The following is a 26,056-nucleotide window of genomic DNA, read 5'->3' as shown; positions in this document are numbered from 1 at the left end:
TGGAATAGCCTTCATTTTCTCAGAACAAGAATAGACTGACGAATTTCAAAAGAAAGTTATTTGTTTCTGGACATTTTGAGCCTATAATCGAACCCACAATTGCTGATGCTCCAGATACTCAACTAGTCTCAAGAAGGCCAGTTTTATTGCTTCTTTAATCAGCACAACAGTTTCAGCTGTGCTAACATTATTGCAAAAGGGTTTTCTAATGATCAGTTAGCATTTTAAAATGATAAACTTGAATTAGCAAACACAACGTGCCATTGGAACACAGGACTGATGGTTGCTGATAATGGGCCTCTGTACGCCTATGTAGATCTTCCATAAAAAATCAGCCGTTTCCAGCTACAATAGCCATTTACAACATTAACAATGTCTACACTGTATTTCTGATCAATTTGATGTTATTTTAATGGACAAAAAACATGTTTTTCTTTCGAAAACAAGGACATTTCTAAGTGACCCCAAACTTTTGAACGGTACTGTATATATATAAAGCTCATTGTAATTCTGACTGGGTTTTTGTTCTCTGTGCTTCTTGGGGTGTCAGTAGCTAGCTAGTAGCCCCCTGGGTTTTCCCTGGCCTCGTCAGACCCTGAGTCATTTTACTGCTGTTAAGGCATTACTCTACCCCCCTAACAATATGACCTATCACCTCAGCCTGGCTCCAAACACCCCGACTCATACTTATACTGCTACTCTTTAGAATCTTTAAACACCACTGCATTCTAGCATAGAAACGTGGAGCGCCACTCTATTCTAGCATAGAAATATAGAGCACCAATCTATTCAACCATAGAAGGGTGGCAGGTAGCCTAGCGGTAAGAGCGTTGGGCCAGTAACCAAAAGGTAGCTGGTTCAAATCCCCGAGCCAACTAGGTGAAAAATCTGTCTGTGCCCCTGAGCAAGGCACTTAACCCTAATTGCTCTGAATAAGAGTATCTGCTAAATGACAAAAAATATTAAATAGAACACCAGTCTATAGAAGCATATTAGAATATTACTGTATTCTACCACATAACACCACTGTATTCTAGTATAGAACCACAGAACACCACTATTCTACCAGAGAGCACCAGTATATTTGACCATAGAACACCAATCTATCATATCATAGAACCTTATAACACCACTGTATTCTACCATAGAATCATGAAATACAAATCATAGAACTGCAGAATGATAGATTGTATTCTACTGACGTGTTCACAGAATCACCATATGGAGGGACTTCTGATGATATTCTAGGCTCTCAATGTGCAAAATGTTCCTCACTTGGAAAATGATGGAGTTTTCTGCATCGTTCTATAATTGATAAACTCTTAGAGGGTCAGAAGGGCAGGGTAAATATTTGATTCAGACTCTGCACTCTGGATGTCAGAGATTTAGGCCTTGACCTCCATCCAACCTCTAGCTCTGAAGGCAACGAGCTCTCACAGTCGCACTGCAAAATAAGACATTTGTCCACGTTTCTCGAAACGTCAAATTTGTTTATTTACACCGCAGTGCCAATAACTGGGATTGAACATCTGCCATCCCTGTCCACAATGCCCTAGCAAAACCCAAGCCTACTAGATTGTACTAGCGCTCACCGTTTCCCCCTAGTGGCCGGTTTTGACTTGCCTTCATTTAGGCATTAATTGCGACTTGGTTAAGTAAAACAGAAAATCATTAATTCCGATTAGTTAACAGTCAAGCATTAATTCCGATTGGTTAGGGCTTGGGATAGGGTTAAATTTAGGCATGAATTCTGATTGGTTAGGGTTTGCAATAGGGTTAATTAAATTCATGCATGAATTCCAATTGGTTAAGTTCAGAAAAACAATTCAAGGGTTTAGTTTAGCAATTCATTAAGACTGGCCTTGTTAATTCATTGTGGATGGTGCAGTGGTCTAAACACCAGTCTGTCATTATATAGACCTGGGTTAAATCCCAGCTCTGGCCTTCATTTTTTTGCCCCAGTGGACTATTTTGACGGCGCCTCACGACGTCCTTGGGACCTACAAAAATGTCAAATTTCGCCTTGAATCTGGAGTGCTCTCCCTGTTAATGGACATCTGACTACACTACCACACCATCAGGCTACCCAACACCTGTCACTTTAACCTGGGTGTGTGTGATGGGAGGAGACACACACGCACACGTGTACACACACACACAAGCAGGCAGGCATACAGACACACATGCACACGCACACACGCACACACAGGTAGTGGCCGGGTGAGGGGGTAATATAAATGTTAATAGAGTCTGAGAGCTAGTGATGATGAGTAGAGCAATGATGGGTGTGCATTACATTACAGAGAGTATGGAGGATGGTATGAATGCAGACTGTGTGTGTGTGTGTGTGTGTGTGTGTGTGTGTGTGTGTGTGCGTGTGTTTTATGTGTGTGTGTGTGTGTGTGTGTGTGTGAGAGAGAGAGTGTGTGTTGGCATGTGTGTTGACAGGTTTTAAATGCTGACCGTGACAGTGGGAGGATAGAAGTGACATAGTAGCACATTCTCTGGGCTCAGACTGTCTGTCTGTCAGTCTGTACAATGAGTGCAAGCATTTTTAATAGGCTAAGTGTATGTGATCCCTGCGGGAATTGAACACAAAACCAAAAGCAATAAAACCTCAGAAAATGTTTACACACACACACACTGGTTCTATAGACTTGAAGGAGCTATTTACAGTTCTGAGGGGGGTGGAGGAGAGAGAGAGGCGGCGTGAAGCTGTCTCCTTCAGGAATTGAGGACACAAAAAGCTTCTGTCTCGTTTTTCTCTGCTTGTCTTACCTCCCTCCCTCCACTCCTCCCTCCCTCCCTCCCTCCCCTCCCCCTTTCCCTCCCTCCCTCTCTCCCTCTCTTTACTTCCCTCCCTCCCTTCCTCTCTCCTTCCCTCTCTCTCTCCAGAACATGGAGGACCACCTAGCGTTCCTGATAACTGTGCCCACCACCCTCTTCCTCTTTCTCTCCATCTTCATCCTGGTCTGCATAGAGTCCGTTTTCAACCGCATGCTCCGGCTCTTCTCCCTTCTTATATGGGCCTGCCTGGTTGCCATGGGTTACCTCTTCATGTTCTCCGGGGGGATCCTCTGTCCTTGGGATCAGGTGAGATGGGGGAGGGGGGGGGTGGTGGTGTGTGTGTGTGTGTGTGTGTGTGTGTGTGTGTGTGTGTGTGTGTGTGTGTGCGTGCGTGCGTGCGTGCGTCGGGCGTGCGTGTTGGGCAGAGTTGTGTGTGCATGTTTGTGTAGAAGAAGAAAAATATTGTCCATTAAAACTGTATTGTCCATTTGTCCATAAAAGAGAATGTCGTTTTTTTGCTTTTCAACACAATCCCACAGTGAAGGGTTTGGAGCTACAGGGTCAGCCACGGTGCAGCACTTCTGGAACCATTATTTTAGTGGTTGAGTGCCTTGCTCAAGAGCACAGTGGCTGGAGATGGTATTTACAATCATTCACCACTAGATTTTCCTGTCAGATCTGGGATTTGAACTGGTGACCCTCCTCCCTAACCTCTATGCTAGCAGCTTGTTTGTGTGTGCGTGTGTGCTTGTGTGTGTGTCCTGCATGTGTGATTAAGTGTTAGGCCACAGGAGGTAAAAGATCAGGAGACTGATACATTACCTTTCTATTTATAGGCCTATTCATGTTACTCTCCTTACCCTCCCTCCTTCCTTCCCTCTCTCATTCCAATTTCCTTTCCCTTTTATCTCGCTCTCTCCCAGTCCCTTCCACGTCTCTGTCTCACCTTATTTCGCAAATTCTATTTATATCCCTCTGCCCCCACCCTCACTCCCCCTCTCCTTCTCCACCTTCTCTCTGTCCCTCCTTCCCATTCTGTTCCTCTCCTCCCTCCCTCTCTCTCACCCTCACTCCCCCTCTCCTTCTCCACCTTCTCTCTGTCCCTCCTTCCCATTCTGTTCCTCTCCTCCCTCCCTCTCTCTCACCCTCACTCCCCCTCTCCTTCTCCACCTTCTCTCTGTCCCTCTTCCCCTTTTGTTCCTCTCCTCCCTCCCTCTCTCTCACCCTCACTCCCCCTCCCCTTCTCCTTCTCCACCTTCCCTTCTGTTCCTCTCCTCCCTCCCTCTCTCTCACCCTCACTCCCCCTCTCCTTCTCCACCTTCCCCTTCTGTTCCTCTCCTCCCTCCCTCTCTCTCACCCTCACTCCCCCTCCCCCTCTCCTTCTCCACCTTCCCCTTCTGTTCCTCTCCTCCCTCCCTCTCTCTCACCCTCACTCCCCCTCTCCTTCTCCACCTTCCCCTTCTGTTCCTCTCCTCCCTCCCTCTCTCTCACCCTCACTCCCCCTCTCCTTCTCCACCTTCTCTCTGTCCCTCCTTCCCATTCTGTTCCTCTCCTCCCTCCCTCTCTCTCACCCTCACTCCCCCTCTCCTTCTCCACCTTCTCTCTGTCCCTCTTCCCCTTTTGTTCCTCTCCTCCCTCCCTCTCTCTCACCCTCACTCCCCCTCTCCTTCTCCACCTTCCCCTTCTGTTCCTCTCCTCCCTCCCTCTCTCTCTCACCCTCACTCCCCCTCTCCTTCTCCACCTTCCCCATCTGTTCCTCTCCTCCCTCCAATCTCCCTCTCCTTCTCCTAGCTTCTCTCTCTCTCTCCCTCACTCTACCATCATCGTGGTGGAGCTATTTTTATCCATCTCTCCATCTGTGAGAGCATAATCATACTGCATTATTAAACAACCTTTCTCCCTCTCCCTCTCGCTCTCTCTCTCTCTCTCTCTCTCTCTCTCTCTCTCTCTCTCTCTCTCTCTCTCTCTCTCTCTCTCTCTCTCTCTCTCCATCTCTTTACCCCTCTCTACCTCTCTCTCTTCCTGTTTCCTTCTTAAACAGACAGTAATCTAGTATCATTACTCCAGTGGTTATTCCACATTCTTAGCAGGCAGCTTGAGGAGGTAACACAAGTGTTATTATACAGTGCCTTCAGAAAGTATTCATACCACATTTTGTTGTGTTACAGCCTGAATTCAAAATGGATAAAATTAATGTTTTTTTCTCTCACAAATCTACACACAAAACCCCATTATGACAAAGTGAAAACATGTTTTTATACATTTTTGCACATTTATTGAAAATGAAATAGTAAAATATCTAATTTACATAAGTATACATAAGTGTATTTACATCAGCTTTGGCAGCAATTACAGCTGTGAGTCTTTCTGGGTAAGTCTCTAAGAGCGTTGCACACCTGAATTGTACAATATTTGCCCATTATTATTTTCAAAATTCTTCAAGCTCTGTCAAATTGGTTGTTGATCATCGCTAGACAACCATTTTAAAGTCTTGCCATAGATTTTCAAGCAGATTTAAGTCAAAAATGTAACTCAGCCACTCAGGAACATTCACTGTCTTTTGGTAAGCAACTCCAGTGTAGATTTGGCTTTGTGTTTTAGGTTATTGTCCTGCTGAGAGGTGAATTCATCTCCCAGTGTCTGGTGGAAAGCAGACTAAACCAGGTTTTCCTCTAGGATTTTGCCTGTGCTTAGCTCCATTCCGTTTCTTATTTATCCTGAAAAACTCCATAGTCCTTAATGATTACAAGCATACCCATAACATGATGCAACCACCACTGTGCTTGAAAATATGGAGAGTGGTACTCAGTAATGTGTTGTATTGGATTTTCCCCAAACATAACACATTTTTTGAAGTATTACTTTAGTGCCTTGTTGCAAACAGGATGCATGTGTTGGAATATTTATATTCTGTACAGGCTTCTTTCTTTTCACTCTGTCACAATGTTGTTGATCCATCCTCAGTTTTCTCCTATCACAGCCATTAAACTATGGAACTCTTTTAAAGTCACCATTGGCCTAATGATGAAATCCCTGAGCGGTTTCCTTCCTCTCCTGCAAATAAGTTAGGAAGGACGCCTGTATCTTTGTAGTGACTGCATGTATTGATACACCATCCAAAGTGTAATTAATAACTTCACCATGCTCAAAGGGATATTCAATGTCTGTAACACAACAAAATGTGGAAAAAGTCAAGGGGTGTGAATACTATCTGAAGGCATTGTATGACAGGTAGGTCAGGTATAGAACACCACTCAGGTGTTCTATGATGATGGTAAATGCCTCAGACTATAAGAAGGAGAAAAATGGCTCTTTGCTGTGAGCCAGACTGGAGCCAGGAGGAACTCTCAACGATACTGATGGAACACAATGAGCTAAATAACACTGTCTGCAACTATAGTCTGTCCTCATACACAGAGAGAGAGTGGGTAGGGATAGAAGGAAAGATAGGGGTGGGGACACTAGAGAGAGAGAGAGAGAGAGAGAGAGAGAGAGAGAGAGAGAGAGAGAGAGAGAGAGAGAGAGAGAGAGAGAGAGAGAGAGAGAGAGAGAGAGAGAGAGAGAGAGAGAGAGAGAGAGAGAGAGAGAGAGAGAGAGAGAGAATGTTTATAACAGGTTATGTTCTGCTTAGTAACAGAGGCTCTCACAGTCTGTCATACACACCCATGCATGCACACACACACAGCAGCCCTTCCAGCTGAGGAGTTGGTTGTGTCTGGGCCTGATTGAATCTCTCAGGAGAGAGCAGGTATTAGTAGAAGGCAGATTGGGCTAGAGCTCCACACACCTGGTACCATCGAAACAATACAACCCTCCCTCGCACTGACCTGGCTGGATGGCTGGCTCTGGAGCCTACTACACAGAGGAGAAGAGATGGAGAGAGAAGGAAGGGAAAAGTAGGAGAGAGCTAGAGATATGAAGAGAGAGAAAGAGAGAGAGATGAGATGGAGATAACAGGGGAGGGAAAAGACAAAGCGCTACAGAAAGAAAGAAAAGGAAAGAGAAAGTCAGAGGCATTGAGTGTGAGAGCGAGCGGGAGAGAGAAAGAATGAGAAAGAAGGGAGAAAGGTATGATTCAGTGTATGGGACAGGGGTCATTAGAATGCAGGGTTGAGAAGAAACAGGGAGACGGGATGCGGGGCAGCGGGTGGTTGAGAGGAGATGGGGAGATAAGGTAGGGGGACTAGAGAGATGATTAGGGTATTAGAATGCAGGATTGAGAGGAGAGGAATGGACAGGGGGACAGGGGTTGAGGGAGATTAAAGAGAAATCGGGTATTAGAATGCAGGGTTGAGAGGAGAGGAATGGATAGGGGGACAGGGGTTGAGGGAGATTAAAGAGAAATAGGGTATTAGAATGCAGGGTTGAGAGGAGAGGAATGGACAGTGGGACAGGGGTTGAGGGAGATTAAAGAGAAATTGGGTATTAGAATGCAGGGTTGAGAGGAGAGGAATGGACAGGGGGACAGGGGTTGAGGGAGATTAAAGAGAAATAGGGTATTAGAATGCAGGGTTGAGAGGAGATGAATGGACAGGGGGACAGGGGTTGAGGGAGATTAAAGAGAAATCGGGTATTAGAATGCAGGGTTGAGAGGAGAGGAGAGGAGAGACTTGAGACATGGTATTAGACAGGGGAACGGAGGGTCTGGTTAGTGGACTGAGACAGTTGAGACAATGAATGAGTCTGCCAGTCTCCAACTTAACTCGTTCCAGTCTAGCCCTCACGCACACAAATTGGCTCCTGGAAAACTCAGGAGGAGAGAAGTGTCTTCATTTTAAAGGTCATGAACTGTCAAAATCATGTTTTTCATGAAATTGGATGATATTTGGATGAAAACAGGTGAAAGTATGATGACCTAAGTTTGAAAAATTACTGTTGTTTCTACATTGATAAAGATTGATCATAAAGTTACTGGTCCCCTCTCCCATGTCAAACACTTGGAAGACAGGAGTTGTGATTATTAAGGGGATAGGGTGAAATCACCCTAACTCTCATTTTATTAATACACCAATGGTAACATGATATTCTCTTACCTAATTTAAATAAGTACCGCCTTGTAATCAACATCGGAGAAGGCGTGTTTGCGGAGGGGCGTGGTTTATATAGCTAGATAACTACTCTACTGGTGCCAAAATTTGACTGTAGGGTGTCAGCAAATATAATTAAAAGTTTACCCTATTCATCTATGGCAAAGATACTTACATGTTTCCCCTTTCATCTGTGTCTGGTGTTAGCTAGTTACTGGCTAGCTAGGTCTTCAGCCAGCATGGAACAAAAGGGGGGAAGGGTCGTTCAAAACTCTGACGCATCTGTCATGTCAACACATACGTCAGTGCTGCTGTGAACCACATCACAAGAGACATGCCAAACGGAGATGTATAAAAAGATTGCAATTTCATTGTTGTTTGAGTTGCTTTGTGTATCACCACATTAGCTTGAGATGATGTTACTGCAACACTGCTCACTGCATTCAAGTTTCTTGGCAAAGGCGCTCCAAACAGCTGTCAGTCAAGGCGAGCTCATGAATATATGCTCCCCACCCACTCAGCCTCTCTTGAAACTTTCTGGTAGTCAGCAATGAGAGAACATGTACTTTTCTCAAATTTAGAGCATTTCTACCCCCCCCCCCCCCCCAAATATTATGGGTGATATTTTAGTCACTCAAAAGGCTATTTTACATGGGAATCAGAATACCTTTAAATATGGTTCAGCTTCAGTTACTCCCATCAGGCCTAAAACCTGAAAGTCTAGCTTTTGGAAACTCTATATTAACTGTTGGAAAAGTAGGCCATCGAACGTTTGACTATAGCAAATAAAGTTTATGAAAAAACTTTAAACAGTAAAACAACATCTTGTCTTCTCAATCTGAGAATAGGCAAAGAATCCATGTCCCTTCTCACATTGTTGTTTGTCACTAGATGTCCATGCAAGAACAGAAACAATGAAAATATTAGCAGAAATGATGCGCTAGCAGCACCTAAGCTTTTTGTTTTTCATTTATGATTGGGTTGGAGGTCAGAGTTGGTGGGTTGGTGGTAAGAATTGCATCTGTTGTTGGAAAATGGCTGGGCTAGATAGTGTCACTGTCACTGTCAACCTCCAACTTCCCTCTCTTTCAACATCTCTCTCTCTACTCAATATCTCTTTATATCTCTCTTTCAATAACCCTTTCTCCCTCTAGTAAGTCTCTGTCATCTCTCTGTCTTTCCTTTTGTCCTCCTGAACCCTAATCCTGACCTTTGACCTACTGTGATATAGACACTCACCATGACCCTCTGTTGACTTCCTGTTCCACTTCCTACTTCCGGTCCCTGTCAGACAGCACTGTTGGCTGGTGTCCGTGGTGCTGCGGGGAGTCATGACCCCCCTATCTGTTTTGTTCACTTGCTGTGTCCAGCTCCTCCTTTCCTATTCTGATCCTGGTATATCAGTAGTGCTATAACTATAACATGTGATATGATTTGTGCTGTTTTTAACAGCTCTGTGCTGCTAAAGGTTCCCAAAACCACTGTTGTATGATGAGTAGACTTGCCTAACATGCTGACTACACCGGCCACGCACGTGCGTGTGCCCACGTGCGCTATCGCACGCATGTTAATTTTGTCCATCCACACAAGATATGATCATGACACGCAGGTTAAAATATAAAAACCAACTATGAAACAACTATATTATAATAATTTGTCTTTGGTCTCTGTGTTTTCATAATTTTCCGTCAATTCACAAGTGGCTGAATCTCACCGGAAGAATCATCCGAGCAAGGTGTGACCGTGCAGGCACCGGGCTATGCGCTGGCTTTACGCACTATGCCGCCAGTGCGCCTTCATAGACCGGTAAAGCCTGTGTCTGCTCCTCGCACCAAACCAGTGGTGCGTGTCGCCAGCCCGGTACGCCCCATACCTGCTCCTCGCACCAAACCAGTGGTGCGTGTCTCCAGCCCGGTACGCCCCGTACCTGCTCCTCGCACCAAACCAGTGGTGCGTGTCTCCAGTCCGGCACGGCTCGTGCCTGCTTCCCGCACCAAACCAGTGGTGCGTGTCTCCAGTCCGGCACGGCCCGTGCCTGCTCCTCGCACCAGACCAGTGGTGCGTGTTCCCAGCCCGGCGCGGCCCGTGTCTGCTCATCGCACCAGACCAGTGGTGCGTGTTCCCAGCCCGGTGCGGCCCATACCTGTTCCTCGCACCAGACCAGTGGTGCGTGTCCCCAGCCCGGTACGGCTGGTGCCAGAGCAGTCCGCTCCACCGGTGCCCACTCCAGTGCCAGAGCAGTCCGCTCCACCGGTGCCTAGTCCAGCTCCGGTCAGCTGCTCCACTCCAGTGCCAGAGCAGTCCGCTCCACCGGTGCCCAGTCCAGCTCCGGTCAGCTGCTCCACTCCAGTGCCAGAGCAGTCCGCTCTACCGGTGCCAAGTCCAGCTCCGGTCAGCTGCTCCAGTCCAGAGCCAGAGCAGTCCGCTCCACCGAGGTCCAGTTCAGCTCCGGTCAGCGGCTCCACTCCTGTGCCAGAGCAGTCCACTCCACCGGTGCCCAGCCAGCTCTGGTCAGCTGCTCCAGTCCAGAGCCAGAGCAGTCTGCTCCACCGGGGTCCAGTTCAGCTCCGGTCAGCGGCTCCAGTCCAGAACCAGACGTCAGCCCCTCTCCAGGGTCGGGGCCTCCCACACCAGGGTCCAGACAGGGCTTTGTGCATCGTGGGAGGACTGAGAGGGGAAGCATCGCGCCGAAGTCCAGACCAGACCAGGGGTGCAACGGGGAGGCAGAAAGGGAGAGGACGTCACGCCCGGAGCCGGAGCCGCCACCGAGGCTGAATGCCCACCCGGACCCTCCCCTAATGAGTCAGGTTGGTGCGGCCGGAGTACGCACCTTTGGGAAACAGGGCCCCTCTGTCTCAGTATGTCACGCCCTGGCCTTGAGAGCCCGGTTTTCTTTAGTTGGTTTGGTCAGGGTGTGATTTTCTATGTGTATGATCTAGATATTGTAGATCTATGTTGGCCGGGTGTGGTTCCCAATCAGAGGCAGCTGTCTATCGTTGTCTCTGATTGGGGATCAAACTTAGGTAGCCATGTTGCCTACCTGTTTTGTGGGATCTTGTTTCTGTGTGTTTGGCTTGTTTGATGTTAGCCTTTAGAACTTCATGTTACGTTGCTTTTGTTGTTTGTTCGGCGTTTATTCAATAAACGAACATGTACGCATACCACGCTGCACCTTGGTCCAATCCTGTTTTCAACGAACGTGACACAGTATGTGTAGCCCATGTATCTGATGCTGCCTGAACCAAAAGAGCATGACATGTTGCTGCCGTAGCATTTGATTGATTGACGCCAACAAGCATTTGGCCTCCTTTGATGAAAAAAGTACAAAATAATTGGCCAATCAGCGTTGAGCTGAGCTCAACTGTGGGTTGTCCTGGTGTAGCTAAATGCCCCCCAAGGGAGGCCAGTTTGGATTTGACTTCACACCAATCAAATCACATCCTAAGCGAAACGTCATTTTCAGAAAAACATGGATGTTTCTGGTCTGATTGTGTTGATGTCATGCAGTAGCTAGCTTGCTAAATCGGCCCTTTCCAAAGACATGGAAGGAGATGGGGATTTGGACTTGTGGTTTTGACTTATTTCTCTGTACAGGCCAATGATTATGACAGCGATTCTAATCAAAATATACAATTTACTGAAACATGTCTTCCATCAACTGAAAAGTACAGAGGGATATTGGAAAACAATATCACAACCAGCCAATGGCCTTTCTGATTAATCCGACACACTTCTAAGCATACTGGCAAATGTTGACAATTGGCAAGGAAGTACAGTGGCTTGTGAAAGTATTCACCCCCTTGGCATTTTTCCTATTTTGTTGCTTTACAACCTGGAATTAAAATGGAATTTTTTGGTTTTGTATCATTTTATTTACACAACATGACTACCACTTTGAAGATGCAAAATAAAAAAATGTGTGAAACAAACAAGAAATAAGACAAAAGAAAACAGAACTTGAGCGTGCATAACTATTCACCCCCCCCCCAAAGTCAATACTTTGAAGAGCCACCTTTTGCAGCAATTACAGCTGCAAGTCTCTTGGGGTATGTCTCTATAAGCTTGGCACATCTAGCCACTGGGATTTTTGACCATTCTTCAAGGCAAAACTGCTCCAGCTCCTTCAAGTTGGATGGGTTCTGCTGGTGTACAGCAATCTTTAAGTAATACCACAGATTCTCAGTTGGATTGAGGTCTGGGTTTTGACTAGGCCATTCCAAGACATGTTTCCGTTAAACCACTCAAGTGTTGCTTTAGCAGTATGCTTAGGGTCATTGTCCTGCTGGAAGGTGAACCTCCGTCCCAGTCTCAAATCTCTGGAAGACTGAAACAGGTTTCCCTCAAAAATTTCCCTATATTTAGCGCCATCCATCATTCCTTCAACTCTGACCAGTTTCCCAGTCCCTGCCGATGAAAAACATCCCCACAGCATGATGCTGCCACCACCATGCTTCACTGTGGGGATGGTGTTCTCGGGGTGATGAGAGGTGTTGGGTTTGTGCCAGACATAGCGTTTTCATTGATGGTCAAAAAGCTCAATTTTAGTCTCATCTGACCAGAGTACCTTCTTCCATATGTTTGGGGAGTCTCCCACATGCCTATTGGCGAACACCAAACGTGTTTGCTTATTTCTTTCTTTAAGCAATGGCTTTTTTCTGGCCACTCTTCCGTAAAGCCCAGCTCTGTGGAGTGTACGGCTTAAAGTGGTCCTATGGATAGATACACCTGCGTAGCTCAGTTGGTAGAGCATGGCGCTTGCAATGCCAGGGTTGTGGGTTCGATTTCCATGGGGGGCCAGTATGAAAAAATGTATGCACTCACTAACTGTAAGTTGCTCTGGATAAGAGCGTCTGCTAAATTACTAAAATGTAATACTCCGCTTTGCAGCTCCTTCAGGGTTATCTTTGTTGCCTCTCTGATTAATGCCCTCCTTGCCTGGTCTGTGAGTTTTGGTGGGCGGCCCTCTCTTGGCAGGTTTGTTGTGGTGCCATATTCTTTCAATTTTTTAATAATGGATATAATGGTGCTCCGTGGGATGTTCAAAGTTTCTGATCTATATTTATAACCCAACCCTGATCTGTACTTCTCCACAACTTTGTCCCTGACCTGTTTGGAGAGCTCCTTGGTCTTCATGGTGCCGCTTGCTTGGTGGTGCCCCTTGCTTAGTGGTGTTGCAGCTCTGGGGCCTTTCAGAAAAGGTGTATATATACTGAGATCATGTGACAGATCATGTGACACTTAGATTGCACACAGGTGGACTTTATTTAACTAATTATGTGACTTTTGAAGGTAATTGGTTGCACCAGATCATATTTAGGGGCTTCATAGCAAAAAAGGGGGTGAATACATATGCACGCACCACTTTTCCGTTCTTTATTTTTCTTTATTTAAAAATAAATAAAAATTAGGGGGTAGATTAGCTTTAATATTGTAGATAGATTGTAACTTCCATCAATGTAAATGTCTGCATCACTTCCAATCCCCCATATGTTTATTTTTTCTCGCAGATATATATATATATATATATATATATATATATATATATATATATATATATATATATACATACATATATATACATACACATACGTACACACATACAGTGAGGAGAACAAGTATTTGATACACTGCCGATTTTGCAGGTTTTCCTACTTACAAAGCATGTAGAGGTCTGTAATTTTTTATCATAGGTACACTTCAACTGTGAGAGACGGAATCTAAAACAAAAATCCAGAAAATCACATTGTATGATTTTTAAGTAATTAATTTGCATTTTATTGCATGACATAAGTATTTGATCACCTACCAACCAGTAAGAATTCCGGCTCTCACAGACCTGTTAGTTTTTCTTTAAGAAGCCCTCCTGTTCTCCACTCATTACCTGTATTAACTGCACCTGTTTGAACTTGTTACCTGTATAAAAGACACCTGTCCACACACTCAATCAAACAGACTCCAACCTCTCCACAATGGCCAAGACCAGAGAGCTGTATAAGGACATCAGGGATAAAATTGTAGACCTGCACAAGGCTGGGATGGGCTACAGGACAATAGGCAAGCAGCTTGGTGAGAAGGCAACAACTGTTGGCGCAATTATTAGAAAATGGAAGAAGTTCAAGATGACGGTCAATCACCCTCGGTCTGGGGCTCCATGCAAGATCTCACCTCGTGGGGCACCAATGATCATGAGGAAGGTGAGGGATCAGCCCAGAACTACACGGCAGGACCTGGTCAATGACCTGAAGAGAGCTGGGACCACAGTCTCAAAGAAAACCATTAGTAACACACTACGCCGTCATGGATTAAAATCCTGCAGCGCACGCAAGGTCCCCCTGCTCAAGCCAGCACATGTCCAGGCCCGTCTGAAGTTTGCCAATGACCATCTGGATGATCCAGTGGAGGAATGGGAGAAGGTCATGTGGTCTGATGAGACAAAAATAGAGCTTTTTGGTCTAAACTCCACTCGCTGTGTTTGGAGGAAGAAGAAGGATGAGTACGACCCCAAGAACACCATCCCAACCGTGAAGCATGGAGGTGGAAACATCATTCTTTGGGGATGCTTTTCTGCAAAGGGGACAGGACGACTGCACCGTATTGAGGGGAGGATGGATGGGGCCATGTATCGCGAGATCTTGGCCAACAACCTCCTTCCCTCAGTAAGAGCATTGAAGATGGGTCGTGGCTGGGTCTTCCAGCATGACAACGACCCGAAACACACTCCTCTTGACAGTTTAGTGTCGAGAAAACGATGCTGAGATGCTGTGAGAACAAGGAATCCGCTGACACTGTACTTTGATTATAAAGGTTTATTATATCAAAATATTTCACTGTCAATTTACAGACCTCTGCAGACACCTGGAGAATAACCGGACCCAATCTCTAATATGTTATTCTCCCCTCCTTTGTCCCAAACCATAGTATATATATCCTATGTAACCTGATATGGGTGTTTTCCCCTACAGACCAATCCCAGGACTCCACCTAACAGACTTCCTCTGTTTTAGGGTGCCCCTATACAAATGCTCTCCAGATGCTTTCTCAAGCTGAGTCAACATCCTCTAAGACACCATTTGCAGACGTCAGCAAAGTCATAAATTGTTCAGACACTACATATTTCCCCACTTCGAGACTAACTAAGTCTCAAAAACAAAAAGAATAGGATTATGACAAATAACAATTTTTCTCTTATTGAGTAACTTTAACAATAAACCAAATGTTATGGAGAATAAACACATTTTTCTATGGAGTGTAAATAAATGTCTATGAAATATGAACAAATCTTTATGGAGTGTAAATAAATTTTTATGAAATATGAACAAATCTTTATGGAGTGTAAATACATTTCTATGAAATATGAACACATCTTTATGGAGTGTGAGAGCGAAAAACCTGTCTGGCAGCTTTCTTTCCAAATATCCATCAATCAATCAAGACAGTAAAATTCTCTCACGGCCCCTCTGCCCCAGGCAACCACTTAAGTACTCCAGATCAATTCATAAATCTTTATCAATGCATTTTAAACTATGATGCAATTAAATACACATGAAAGCCTCAGCAAACAAAATACAATCAAATTTGTCCACATTCAGGCTGGTCGACCCATCGGACCCTCCTGTGGATTCTCTCTGTCCCTGCCTAGACCCAATATCCCTAAGCATCCACAAAATAAAAAAAAACAACTGAGATCCCCACATGTACCCAACTACAGCAAATATAATTCGTCAAAAATTAATACAGAAAGAATATGACACAAATTATGGATTACACATGCAAATATGTCTATATATCATTGCAGACACTGGAATGTAGTCCACTACACTTCATCTCCTCAGCAGTGTCGACTTTCAATGCAACGTCGATGATGGAATCTGAACATTTACACACCTTCCTTGTTCCACTTCCTCCAGTCCATTCATATTGTCCATTCATATTGTCCCCTCTACACATTCCCCCATATGCTTCTGGAAGAAAAGAAAAGACCAAACAGTATCTTTTGCAAAACAACACATTCAAATTAAAACATCAATATCAACAAAAAATGATATATAAAATGATATATAAAATGAATCACATTCCATTTCCCCCCTTTGATTCATAACAAAATACTAAAATCACAATAATATTTAAAAACGTGAAAAATTATCGGATATTCAAAATTGATATCTATCCATCAATACTCCTTTGAGTCTTGACAGAAGGTTAAACCCTCTTATCATTTCATTTGCAAAACCCTTCAAAGTATAGGTAATATTATCAATGTGATCTGCCAAAAATGTTACACCATACCATGGAAAAAGTCCAAGTCCCCACTTCTCTCCTAGACTTATCCTCCAATGGTAGGCTTCCAGACTATGAAATTTCTCTCTTTCAGAATCAGATTTATCTGTTTCCGGTGCTTCCCCTCTTTTAATTGTAAAAACCTCATATGGAAGCTTCAACATCAACATGTAACAGCATCCTTTCCATCCATAGGGTAAGAATATATTCTTTCTCACCACAAACCCCCTAAATATCTCTAAAATTCCCAATAGTCACATTACCATGCAAAAGCTGATCATTCACCATCAAAGTCCTGCTCTTCTTACTAACTGGAACATAAAAAGTTACATTATATTTCTAACCTTATGTTCATGCTTACCCAAAGTCATCATATAATCATCACCATCTGATATTCCCCTAAACATCCTCTTTCCATTTTATTTTAACAAAAACAGCTTTTAGCCCTCATGGGTTTCACCTCCAATGCTTCATGAAGCGCTGTTAACTGATTTTCCTTCCGATCTAACAAATTCACATAGGGTAATTCATTTAACCAAGAACACTTAAACCTAGGCCTAAACAAATGCTTCCACAACAACATTATTGTATCTGTTAATGATTGTTGCTGATACAACATCCATGATAAAGCATAAGATTGACACGTACTTGATAGAGGTTGAGCCACCGTCTCTAAGATTGAACCCCATGTTCCTGGTGCTGGAATTCTCAACAGACATGGACCCTCAAGATTCCTCACTGATCTTACAGAATGAGTTAACTGCTGGAACCAAAGATTCCTACCTGCCCATCCATCTTTAATTTGCAAAACAGAAGAATCAAATCGATATGCCTTCCATTTAGTTTCTCTCTTCCCTAACGAGCAGTATTGATCAGATATATCTTCTTGTCTTCCATCAAAATCAAAGAACTCATCCTGTACCTCCATGATAGTATTCTCCCTGATCTTCCCCTCTAACATTACGCAAAATAAGTTAGCAATCACTCATAACCCTCTTCCACTTCATATCGTTTTACAAAACATACTTCCTTTGACTAGGTGAAACAGCTTCTATTTCTTGTCCTGATAACAACACTTCTTCTCCATAATTATTTCTCCACTGAACTCTAAATTTCCCTTCACCACTGTTCTCTCTCTCGTACTAACATTGAAGCTGAGCTGACTGTCCTAGAGTTCCTTCAACCCTAGTTTTCATAACTTTTTAGTCTGACTTTTTCTCCTAATTTTTTCAAAAACCATTTCACTGATTTATCCACAAATTCCTTTCCCACTAATTTGAGGATATTTGATCAGGAAGTCCCCACCTGCTTATGACTTCTTTACACAAAAACGTGGCAAACGATTGAGCATCTTTTAGCTTAGTTTGACATCTTATGCACCTCTTGGTGTAGGAATGTAACCAAGAATAACAGTCACACCTCTGCAAACATTATTTTTCAGACAGATTGTGCACCTGCCTATGACATAGTCAATCTGTTCAAGCAAATATGATTCCCAAAAACCATACTCCTTTGTGATCTTTCTCCTAACCTCCCCCCTTGCAACATTAGCTAACCCATAGCTTCTTAAATCATCAGACCTATTAGGTCTAGAGGCGCTACTATCAACCCCTCATGGTTTCTCCAAAGACAACAATGGATTGCTACTCTAAGGATTTTTTCATTGTCTTCAAAACACCTGCTTTTGAAAGTCCTTCAATTTGTGGTTCAATCCCTTGGATTGCTTCATCTTTCAATGGATACTGATTCTTCCAAGGAGGTCTGGCTCCTGGTTGAAGTTCAACTTTCACCTCAATTGGGCTGATTTCACAAGTCCAATATCGGTACTACTTTGATACCACAAACATTCTTGAACTTTTTGCAACATCTTTTCTTTCATAGATTCTTAATCCATCTTCACACTGCAAATAGATGAATATGTCATCCGTACAGTTTATGACTCTCCTTGTCCTTGAGCCAAAATCATTATTTTGAGAAATCGCTGATCTTCACTCCTCCAAATCCCCCAAATTCTCTTTCATCAGTACAAAAACAGCTTTCTCTGCTTCTGTCATCATTTCTCCCATTTGCTTCTGCTCATAGCCTTCAGAAACCAACAAGGCCACATGTGGCACACTCTTCTCAATCTCCAATTCTTTATCCAGATAATCATCTGTGTTTATCTTCATATCTGCTCCTTGTGGTCCTAAAATTATTCAACATAAGCTGAGTTGAACTTTCTTTGGTTGATTACTCAACCATTCCTCTGAGTTCGATTGGGCAGCATTCTTGAAATATTTTAGCTGAGTTGAAATGGATATTCCAGAAGCCTCGCATCTGGCATATTTTCCCCCTTAAATTTATTCCATATCTTAGCCTGCTTCAAAAAATCTTCACTGAGATTTCCAATCCAGAATACTGTAGACAAATCCATCTCTGTCATCATCAACAATTGGTAAACCTTTTCCTTTGGCACTTCTACCAGACAGCCCGTCTGGTGTACATCTTATTTTACAGTTCAACTTACACAATGCATCTCTTCCCAACAATGCAATAGGTGTATGTTCTGATACCAGTATGGGTATTGTAATTTTCTAATTTTCATAGCAGAGCTCAATTGGTTCCGTAAGAGGAATCAACTGTTTCACTCCCTCAAATCCCTGTCCTAATTAGTTGATTGGACATAGTGAGATGTATAACCTCTTCAGGCTGAACACAGATAAAAGCAGTTACGCTATCCACCATCACTTCCAATGGTCGGTTGTTTATTTTCACCTCAATTGTTGGATATTTTTCCCCTAACTGGTGCTACCAGCTGACACCCCCCTTTCGGATCTTTTCGGCACCCCTAGAATCCTTCCTCCTGGCCCCTATAAGGGTTCACCTGTCCTCCAGATTTATTTATTTTAATTTTATTTTATTTCACCTTTATTTAACCAGGTAAACCAGTTGAGAACAGGTTCTCATTTACAACTGCGACCTGGCCAAGATAAAGCAAAGCAGTGCAATAAAAACAACACAGAGTTACATATGGGGTAAAAAAACATAAAGTCAAAAATACAACAGAAAATATATATACAGTGTGTGCAAATGTAGCAAGTTATGGAGGTAAGGCAATAAATAGGCTATAGTGCAGAATAATTACAATAGTATTAACACTGGAATGCTAGATGTGCAAGAGATTATGTGCAAATAGAGATACTGGGGTGCAAAAGAGCAAAATAAATAACAATATAGGGATGAGGTAGTTGGGTGGGCTAATTTCAGATGGGCTGTGTACAGGTGCAGTGATCGTAAGGTGCTCTGACAACTGATGCTTAAAGTTATTGAGGGAGATAAGAGTCTCCAGCTTCAGAGATTTTTGCAATTCGTTCCAGTCATTGGCAGCAGAGAACTGGAAGGAATGGCGGCCAAAGGAGGTGTTGGCTTTGGGAATGACCAGTGAGATATACCTGCTGGAGCGCAGACTACGGGTGGGTGCTGCTATGGTGACCAATGAGCTAAGATAAGGCGGGGATTTGCCTAGCAGTGATTTATAGATGGCCTGGAGCCAGTGGGTTTGACGACGAACATGTAGTGAGGACCAGCCAACAAGAGCGTACAGGTCACAGTGGTGGGTAGTGTATGGGGCTTTGGAGACAAAAGATGATCTTGACTTGCCCCTGTATCTTCCTCTGAAATTCCTCTGAAATTCCCTCTTGTGTTTTCTTCTGGCCCATTACACTCACAGGCAAAGTCACCAACCTGTCCACAATCATAACACACTTCTGAAGATTGTTGGAAGTATGGCTTAAATCTTCCTCCTCTTCCTAAGCCTTCTCGTCCTCTTCCTCTCCAATTCTGTGTCTGTCCAGCAACTGTCTATGGATATGAAACAACTGGTACCGCTATTGGTGGCTGGTACAATTGCGGTTGGAACTGGTCCAGTTGAAGCTGTGGCAGTGATTGTTGATTTGGAGCACACTGATTCTTCATAACCAAAGCTTGTTTCTTCTCCTTCTTATTCTCCCCCAGTTGTATTTCATTGAGTTTTCTGAGAGTTTCTTGGTCCTGTTCTTTCTAGTTGTGTTCCTTTTTCCTGTACAGATCCACTTGATGGGCTATATGATCTGTATAGACGCCTTTTGTCATGCTTCCAAGTCCAACCACCTCTGCCAGTTTGCTCCTTACTGGTGAGGGCAGTCCCATCTGCAGTTTAGCTCTCAAAATTGACTGCTCAATTTGACTCACATCTGGATCATTTCCGGAAATATTCTCCACACTTGATGAACTCTTGACACATAGGCTCTCGGATTTTCTTGTTGTCCTAGTGGGCAAATCAGAATGTTGTCAGGATGCACATTTGTTGGAAACGTATTTTTCAGTGCTCTCCACAGCCGATTTCTACTTGCAGCCAACAATTCAGGGTCATTCGCCGCAGTCCCCACATATCTATTAAGTCCAGCTCTCTGAAAAATTTCTTCCATATCTGGAATCCCAAGGAGATTAGCCAAAAGTCTCTTAATGTCTCCTATGGCAGACTGTGTTCCCACCATAATTTCTTCCAATTTTGAAATCCAAGGATATGCTCCATCTTGAAGAGTAGGCAACTTCTCAAGTATATCTGACATATCGGTATTCTTCAAAGGCTTATATGCTAGGTTCTGTCCTCGAAACATCACTGGCATCATCTTCTTACTTGTGCTCTCTTTTCTTGGCCTCAATGTATACTTCTTCTCAAATTCTTGGGATCCTTTTCTCAGCAGTTTTTTCTTCTGTATTTTCAGCTTCTTGAGTTGTTCTTCCAGTTCTCTTACTTCTTCTAAATTATTCTAGCACTTTCATTATGTTGATGACGTCTGGGTTAAGAGTCCCTTCCACTGGCCATGGTTGTTCAATGTCAGGCCAACGTTTATTCCACTTTCCAGATAACCTTGCAATACCATTAACTAGAGGATTACTATTTTCTACTACATCAACAGGAGTAATTACTTTCATAGTTTTGATGTCCTTTTCCCCCCTTGTAACAACTCTTTTATATTCCTTTATTGTGAATTATTTTATTATTTTAGACTATGTAGCTTATGGTTCCCCCCCCCCCCCCACAAATTAATTAATTAATCAATCAATCAATCAATTCATCAATTTATTCATCAATTTACTTATTTGTATCAATTTATTTTATTTTATTTTACCAAATTATTGATTAGTGGCAATCTTACCACATCCGATCAGGAAAAGTAAAGGAAAGTAGTCAACTTCAGAGCAATCCAAAAAAGAAAGACCTCTAATCCAGCAACACTACAGCACTCACAAGTCAATTGCCTAATAAGCACCCAATTACCTTAATTTTACAGAATAATGTCAGTGCTGGATTTCCCATCTCAACTCTAATCAAACCAACTCATGCACAAAAAACTCCAAAATGCAATTCTTAATTACATCAATTGATCAGTCTGTTGCCAAGTCCTTGTCAAATTGTCACAACATGAAATATGCTAGGCACACAAAATATCCTCTATGGGAAGGTACGTTTTGTGAACAGAACAGTACTAGCCTTGATTTGACTTGATCCGTTGCAGCACAGTCGCGTGATGTACTCGTCAGCACCTCCTCTCTTTCTCTGTCTCCTCCTTATCGTCTCTCATATCACAGAAGAACAAAGAACAGACAAGAATTTAGTATTTTATGCACTCACTGGGTTATTTCAACCATGCAATACTCCTCTGTTCACATTCGCGCTAAGAAATAAGCAAACAGCTTAACTCAGGAATAGTATAAATAGCTTAATAACATTTTATTTTATTTATTTATTTATTTAATTATTTTTATTTTTAATCCGTCAACATATCTCTCATTTATCAATTCAATAGATCTCAATCAAATAGTTTCATCGATAAGCAACAGCCGATTTAACAAACAGAACACTTTATTAGTGTGTAAGTCTCCCCCTCCTTCTCTGTCTGCTCTGAGTCTGCGTCTCCCAGCAGCTCAGTGCAGGTAGGGGAGTGGCATATTTGCTCTACGTAACTCTAAACTCATAAAATCACACGCATGCGTAGTTCATTCACCAATGCGATTTCAGAGTGAGAAGAGCTCCCAAGCAGCTCTCTCCAAGCTAAACAACAGAAAGTAGACAGACCAGCTGTCCCTCCATTATTTCCCCAACACAGACAAACAGTAACACTTAACAGAGCTCACAAACCAACACAAAACATAGAACACAAATCCTACTCTCTTCCACACACACACACACACATAGTTTAAGAGGCTTATATCCGTTCCTACGGACCCCTAAAGCATGCTACTACCATCGCGCCGTTTTTTCATTGTTCCTAAATTTATGCTACCTCGAGTTTGCAGATATTCAAAATGAGAGGTTACATCGAACATATACCTCGTCAATTATAAGTCGAGCAGTCACTTGCAACCGAATGTATCTACAACAATCTCCAGTTCCCAGAACTGACCTCAAAAATCAACCTAGTGAGTTTTCAGGATTTTCGGCCCATCCTAATGACCGCCTCATTTGAGGGCTTGCCATAGATTCGCGACGTTCTAATTTGTATACATTTTCCTTATGTCACGATCATCGGATACAGAGGACCAAGGCGCAGCGTTGAAGGCGAACATACTTTTATTATTTAGAATGAACACACGAACAAAAACAACAAACGATAACGTGACGTCCTCGGTTCTAGCACAAACCTATACTGGAACAAGATCCCACACATGACAATGCCCAAACGGCTGCCTAAGTATGGCTCCCAATCAGAGACAACAAGCAACAGCTGATTCACGTTGCCTCTGATTGAGAACCACCCCGGCCAACATAGAAACACAAGCACTAGAATATCACCCTAGCACACAAAACACAAAGAAACAACATACCCTGGCTCAACATAACAGAGTCCCAGAGCCAGGGCGTGACAGTACCCCCCCCCCCAAAGGCGCGGACTGCGACCGCGCCAAACATAAACCGAACAGGGGAGGGCCGGGTGGGCATTCCTCCTCTGAGGCGGTTCCGGCTCCGGGCATGACCCCCACTCCCTCTCTAACCCCCCAAAGCGCCCCTGGTCCGGTCTGGCCCTGCTGGCCGGAGCTGGACTGAACACTGGTGGAGCGGATTGCTCTAGCTCCGGAGTGGAGCAGCTGACCGGTGCCGGACCAGGCACCGGTGGAACAGGCACGGGCTGTGCCGGACTGACGACGCGCACCACAGGCTTGGTGCGGGGAGCAGGGACGGACCGAACCGGGCTGACGAAGCGCACCACTGGCTTGGTGCGGGGAGCAGGAACAGGCCGGACCGGGCTGACGACGCGCACCATTGGCTTGGTGCGGGGAGCAGGGACGGGCCGAACCGGGCTGACGAAGCGCACCACTGGTTTGGTGCGAGGGGCAGGAACAGGCCGGACCGGGCTGGCGACGCGCACCACAGGCTCGGTGCGAGGGACAGGAACAAGCCGGACCGTACTGGGGACACACACCACTGGCCCTACGCGGGGATCAGGAACGGGCCGGACCGGACTGGTAACACACCCCAGTACCTCTCGCCGTGCCTACATCCTCCTTCCCCCTGGTGACCAGTGACTCCCGTAACCTGGCGGCCTCCTGCTGCCCCGTCGTCCACGGCGTGAGCCCCCCCCCCTAAAAAAATTCTGGCCGTCTCTCCTTCCCGTGGACCAGGTCTCCATGTCTCTCGCCAGACTTTCGCCCTTCTGCTTCCAAGTCCAGCCTCTCTCCTCCTCACACGGCTTGACCCAGTCGAGGTGGCAAAGGAGATCCACTAGAGATTCCCCTGGCGATGGCTCCTGGACACGCTGCTTGGTCCAGTTTTGGTGGGATCTTCTGTCACGATCGTCGGATACAGAGGACCAAGGCGCAGCGTTGAAGGCGAACATACTTTTATTATTTAGAATGAACACACGAACAAAAACAACAAACGATAACATGACGTCCTCGGTTCTAGCACAAACCTATACTGGAACAAGATCCCACACATGACAATGCCCAAACGGCTGCCTAAGTATGGTTCCCAATCAGAGACAACAAGCAACAGCTGATTCACGTTGCCTCTGATTGAGAACCCCCCTGGCCAACATAGAAACACAAGCACTAGAATATCACCCTAGCACACAAAACACAAAGAAACAACACACCCTGGCTCAACATAACAGAGTCCCAGAGCCAGGGCGTGACACCTTAGTTCCTGGCCTTTCCTTCCTTCATTCTATTCTTTTTGAATTTTATTCAAGCAAAATATCCCTGTGTCCAGTATTATCAATACCTATAGACACTCCCCCCTGTTTGCGTTGCTTTACAAATTTAGAAATTTAGAACTGACTCTTATCCCACAGCAAATAACAGCAAAGCACACACGCAAGTTCTTAACGGTGCATTCATTCAACGCACACACACGGACAAACGACCTGACCAGTGCCCAAAGTGGTGAGAAAACTCACCCTTATCTGCCGGTCTCTGGAGCGAGAGTCAGCTCGGCGCCCATGAATGGAACGCTGAGAAAAGACGCAACACGGCCCAAATTCCTCGTCGCCATTAATGTAGTGTCGAGAAAACGATGCTGAGATGCTGTGAGAACAAGGAATCCGCTGACACTGTACTTTGATTATAAAGGTTTATTATATCAAAATATTTCAGCGTCAATTTACAGACCTCTGCAGACACCTGGAGAATAACCGGACCCAATCTCTAATATGTTATTCTCCCCTCCTTTGTCCCAAACCATAGTATATATATCCTATGTAACCTGATATGGGTGTTTTCCCCTACAGACCAATCCCAGGACTCCACCTAACAGACTTCCTCTGTTTTAGGGTGCCCCTATAGAAATGCTCTCCAGATGCTTTCTCAAGCTGAGTCAACATCCTCTAAGACACCATTTGCAGACGTCAGCAAAGTCATAAATTGTTCAGACACTACAACAGTTTAAAACTTTCTGAGAAATAGCCATTATTGACTATTTTACACCTAGGGTTACTATACATGATTTTAACCCAATTTATAAGAGATTCTCCAAAATTGAAATGCTCCAGGCATTTATATATAAACCCCAGTCGTACTTTATCAAATCCTTTTCGAAGTCTGCTATGAATAGCAGGCCTGGTTTCCCAGATTTTTCACAGTGTTCTATTGTTTCCAGTACTTGCCTTATATTATCTCCAATGTATCTTCCATGTAAGAAACCTGTCTGATTAGAATGAATAATGTCCGACAATACCTTTTTAATTCTATGCGCTATACATTTTGCTAGAATTTTTGCATCACAACACTGAAGTTAAAAATTTTTAACGGACTGGATCTTTATATTTTCCACTTGTATCCTGTTTCAGTAATAATGAAATCAGACCTTCTTCTTGAGTGTCTGATAATCTACCATTTACATAGGAGTTGTTCTTTATTTTTCATTTCACTTCACCAATTTCAACTATTTTGTATGTCCATTACATGAAATCCAAATAAAAATCAATTTAAATTACAGGTTGTAATGCAACAAAATAGGAACAACACCAAGGGGGATGAATACTTTTGCAAGGCACTGTAAAATGCCTGAAAAAAAAGTTTCCACTGTCATTCTCAACCAGTGTGTTACACTATCCCCAAAACATGAACACTTAGTCTGGGGTAGGCTGAAAGGAAAAGGGCCCTTTTCCATTGGCGGTACTGTTATTGTAGAGCTCACAACGTCATGAGCTTCACAGAGGAGTGTGTTAGTGGGTCGTACTGTATGCCTGCTGTGGGGTGACAAATGGATCCACATGAAGGTGGTTAATCTCTAAGATCGCCCGGTTACACCGAAGCACAATGCAAAACTGTCAGATGTACAGTGCCTTCGGAAAGTATTCAGATATTTTTCCATATTTTGTTACGTTACAGCCTTATTCTAAAATGGAATAAATAAATACAAATCCTCAGCAATCTACACACAATACCCCATAATGACAAAGCGAAAACAGGTTTTTAGAAAGTTTTGCAAATTTATTAAAAAT

At 43.9% G+C, this 26,056-nt stretch overlaps 1 protein-coding gene across 1 annotated transcript in view; it reads left to right on the top strand.

Moving 5' to 3' along the window:
* adcy2b (adenylate cyclase 2b (brain)) overlaps window positions 1-26,056 on the top strand; it is a gene marked incomplete at its 5' end in the record, with an annotated part of 129,015 nt that overhangs the window by 15,775 nt on the left and 87,184 nt on the right. Inside the window, one exon of the mRNA XM_084158700.1 lies at window positions 2,896-3,093. Coding sequence (XP_084014826.1) covers window positions 2,896-3,093 — 198 coding nt within the window. The remainder of the gene's footprint in view (window positions 1-2,895; window positions 3,094-26,056) is intronic.

Source organism: Coregonus lavaretus (genome assembly GCF_964263955.1).
Source record: "Coregonus lavaretus genome assembly, chromosome: 3".
Lineage (NCBI taxonomy): Eukaryota > Metazoa > Chordata > Actinopteri > Salmoniformes > Salmonidae > Coregonus > Coregonus lavaretus.
The sequence above is the reverse complement of the archived record's forward strand: the minus strand, read 5'-3'. Positions and strand labels throughout refer to the sequence as shown.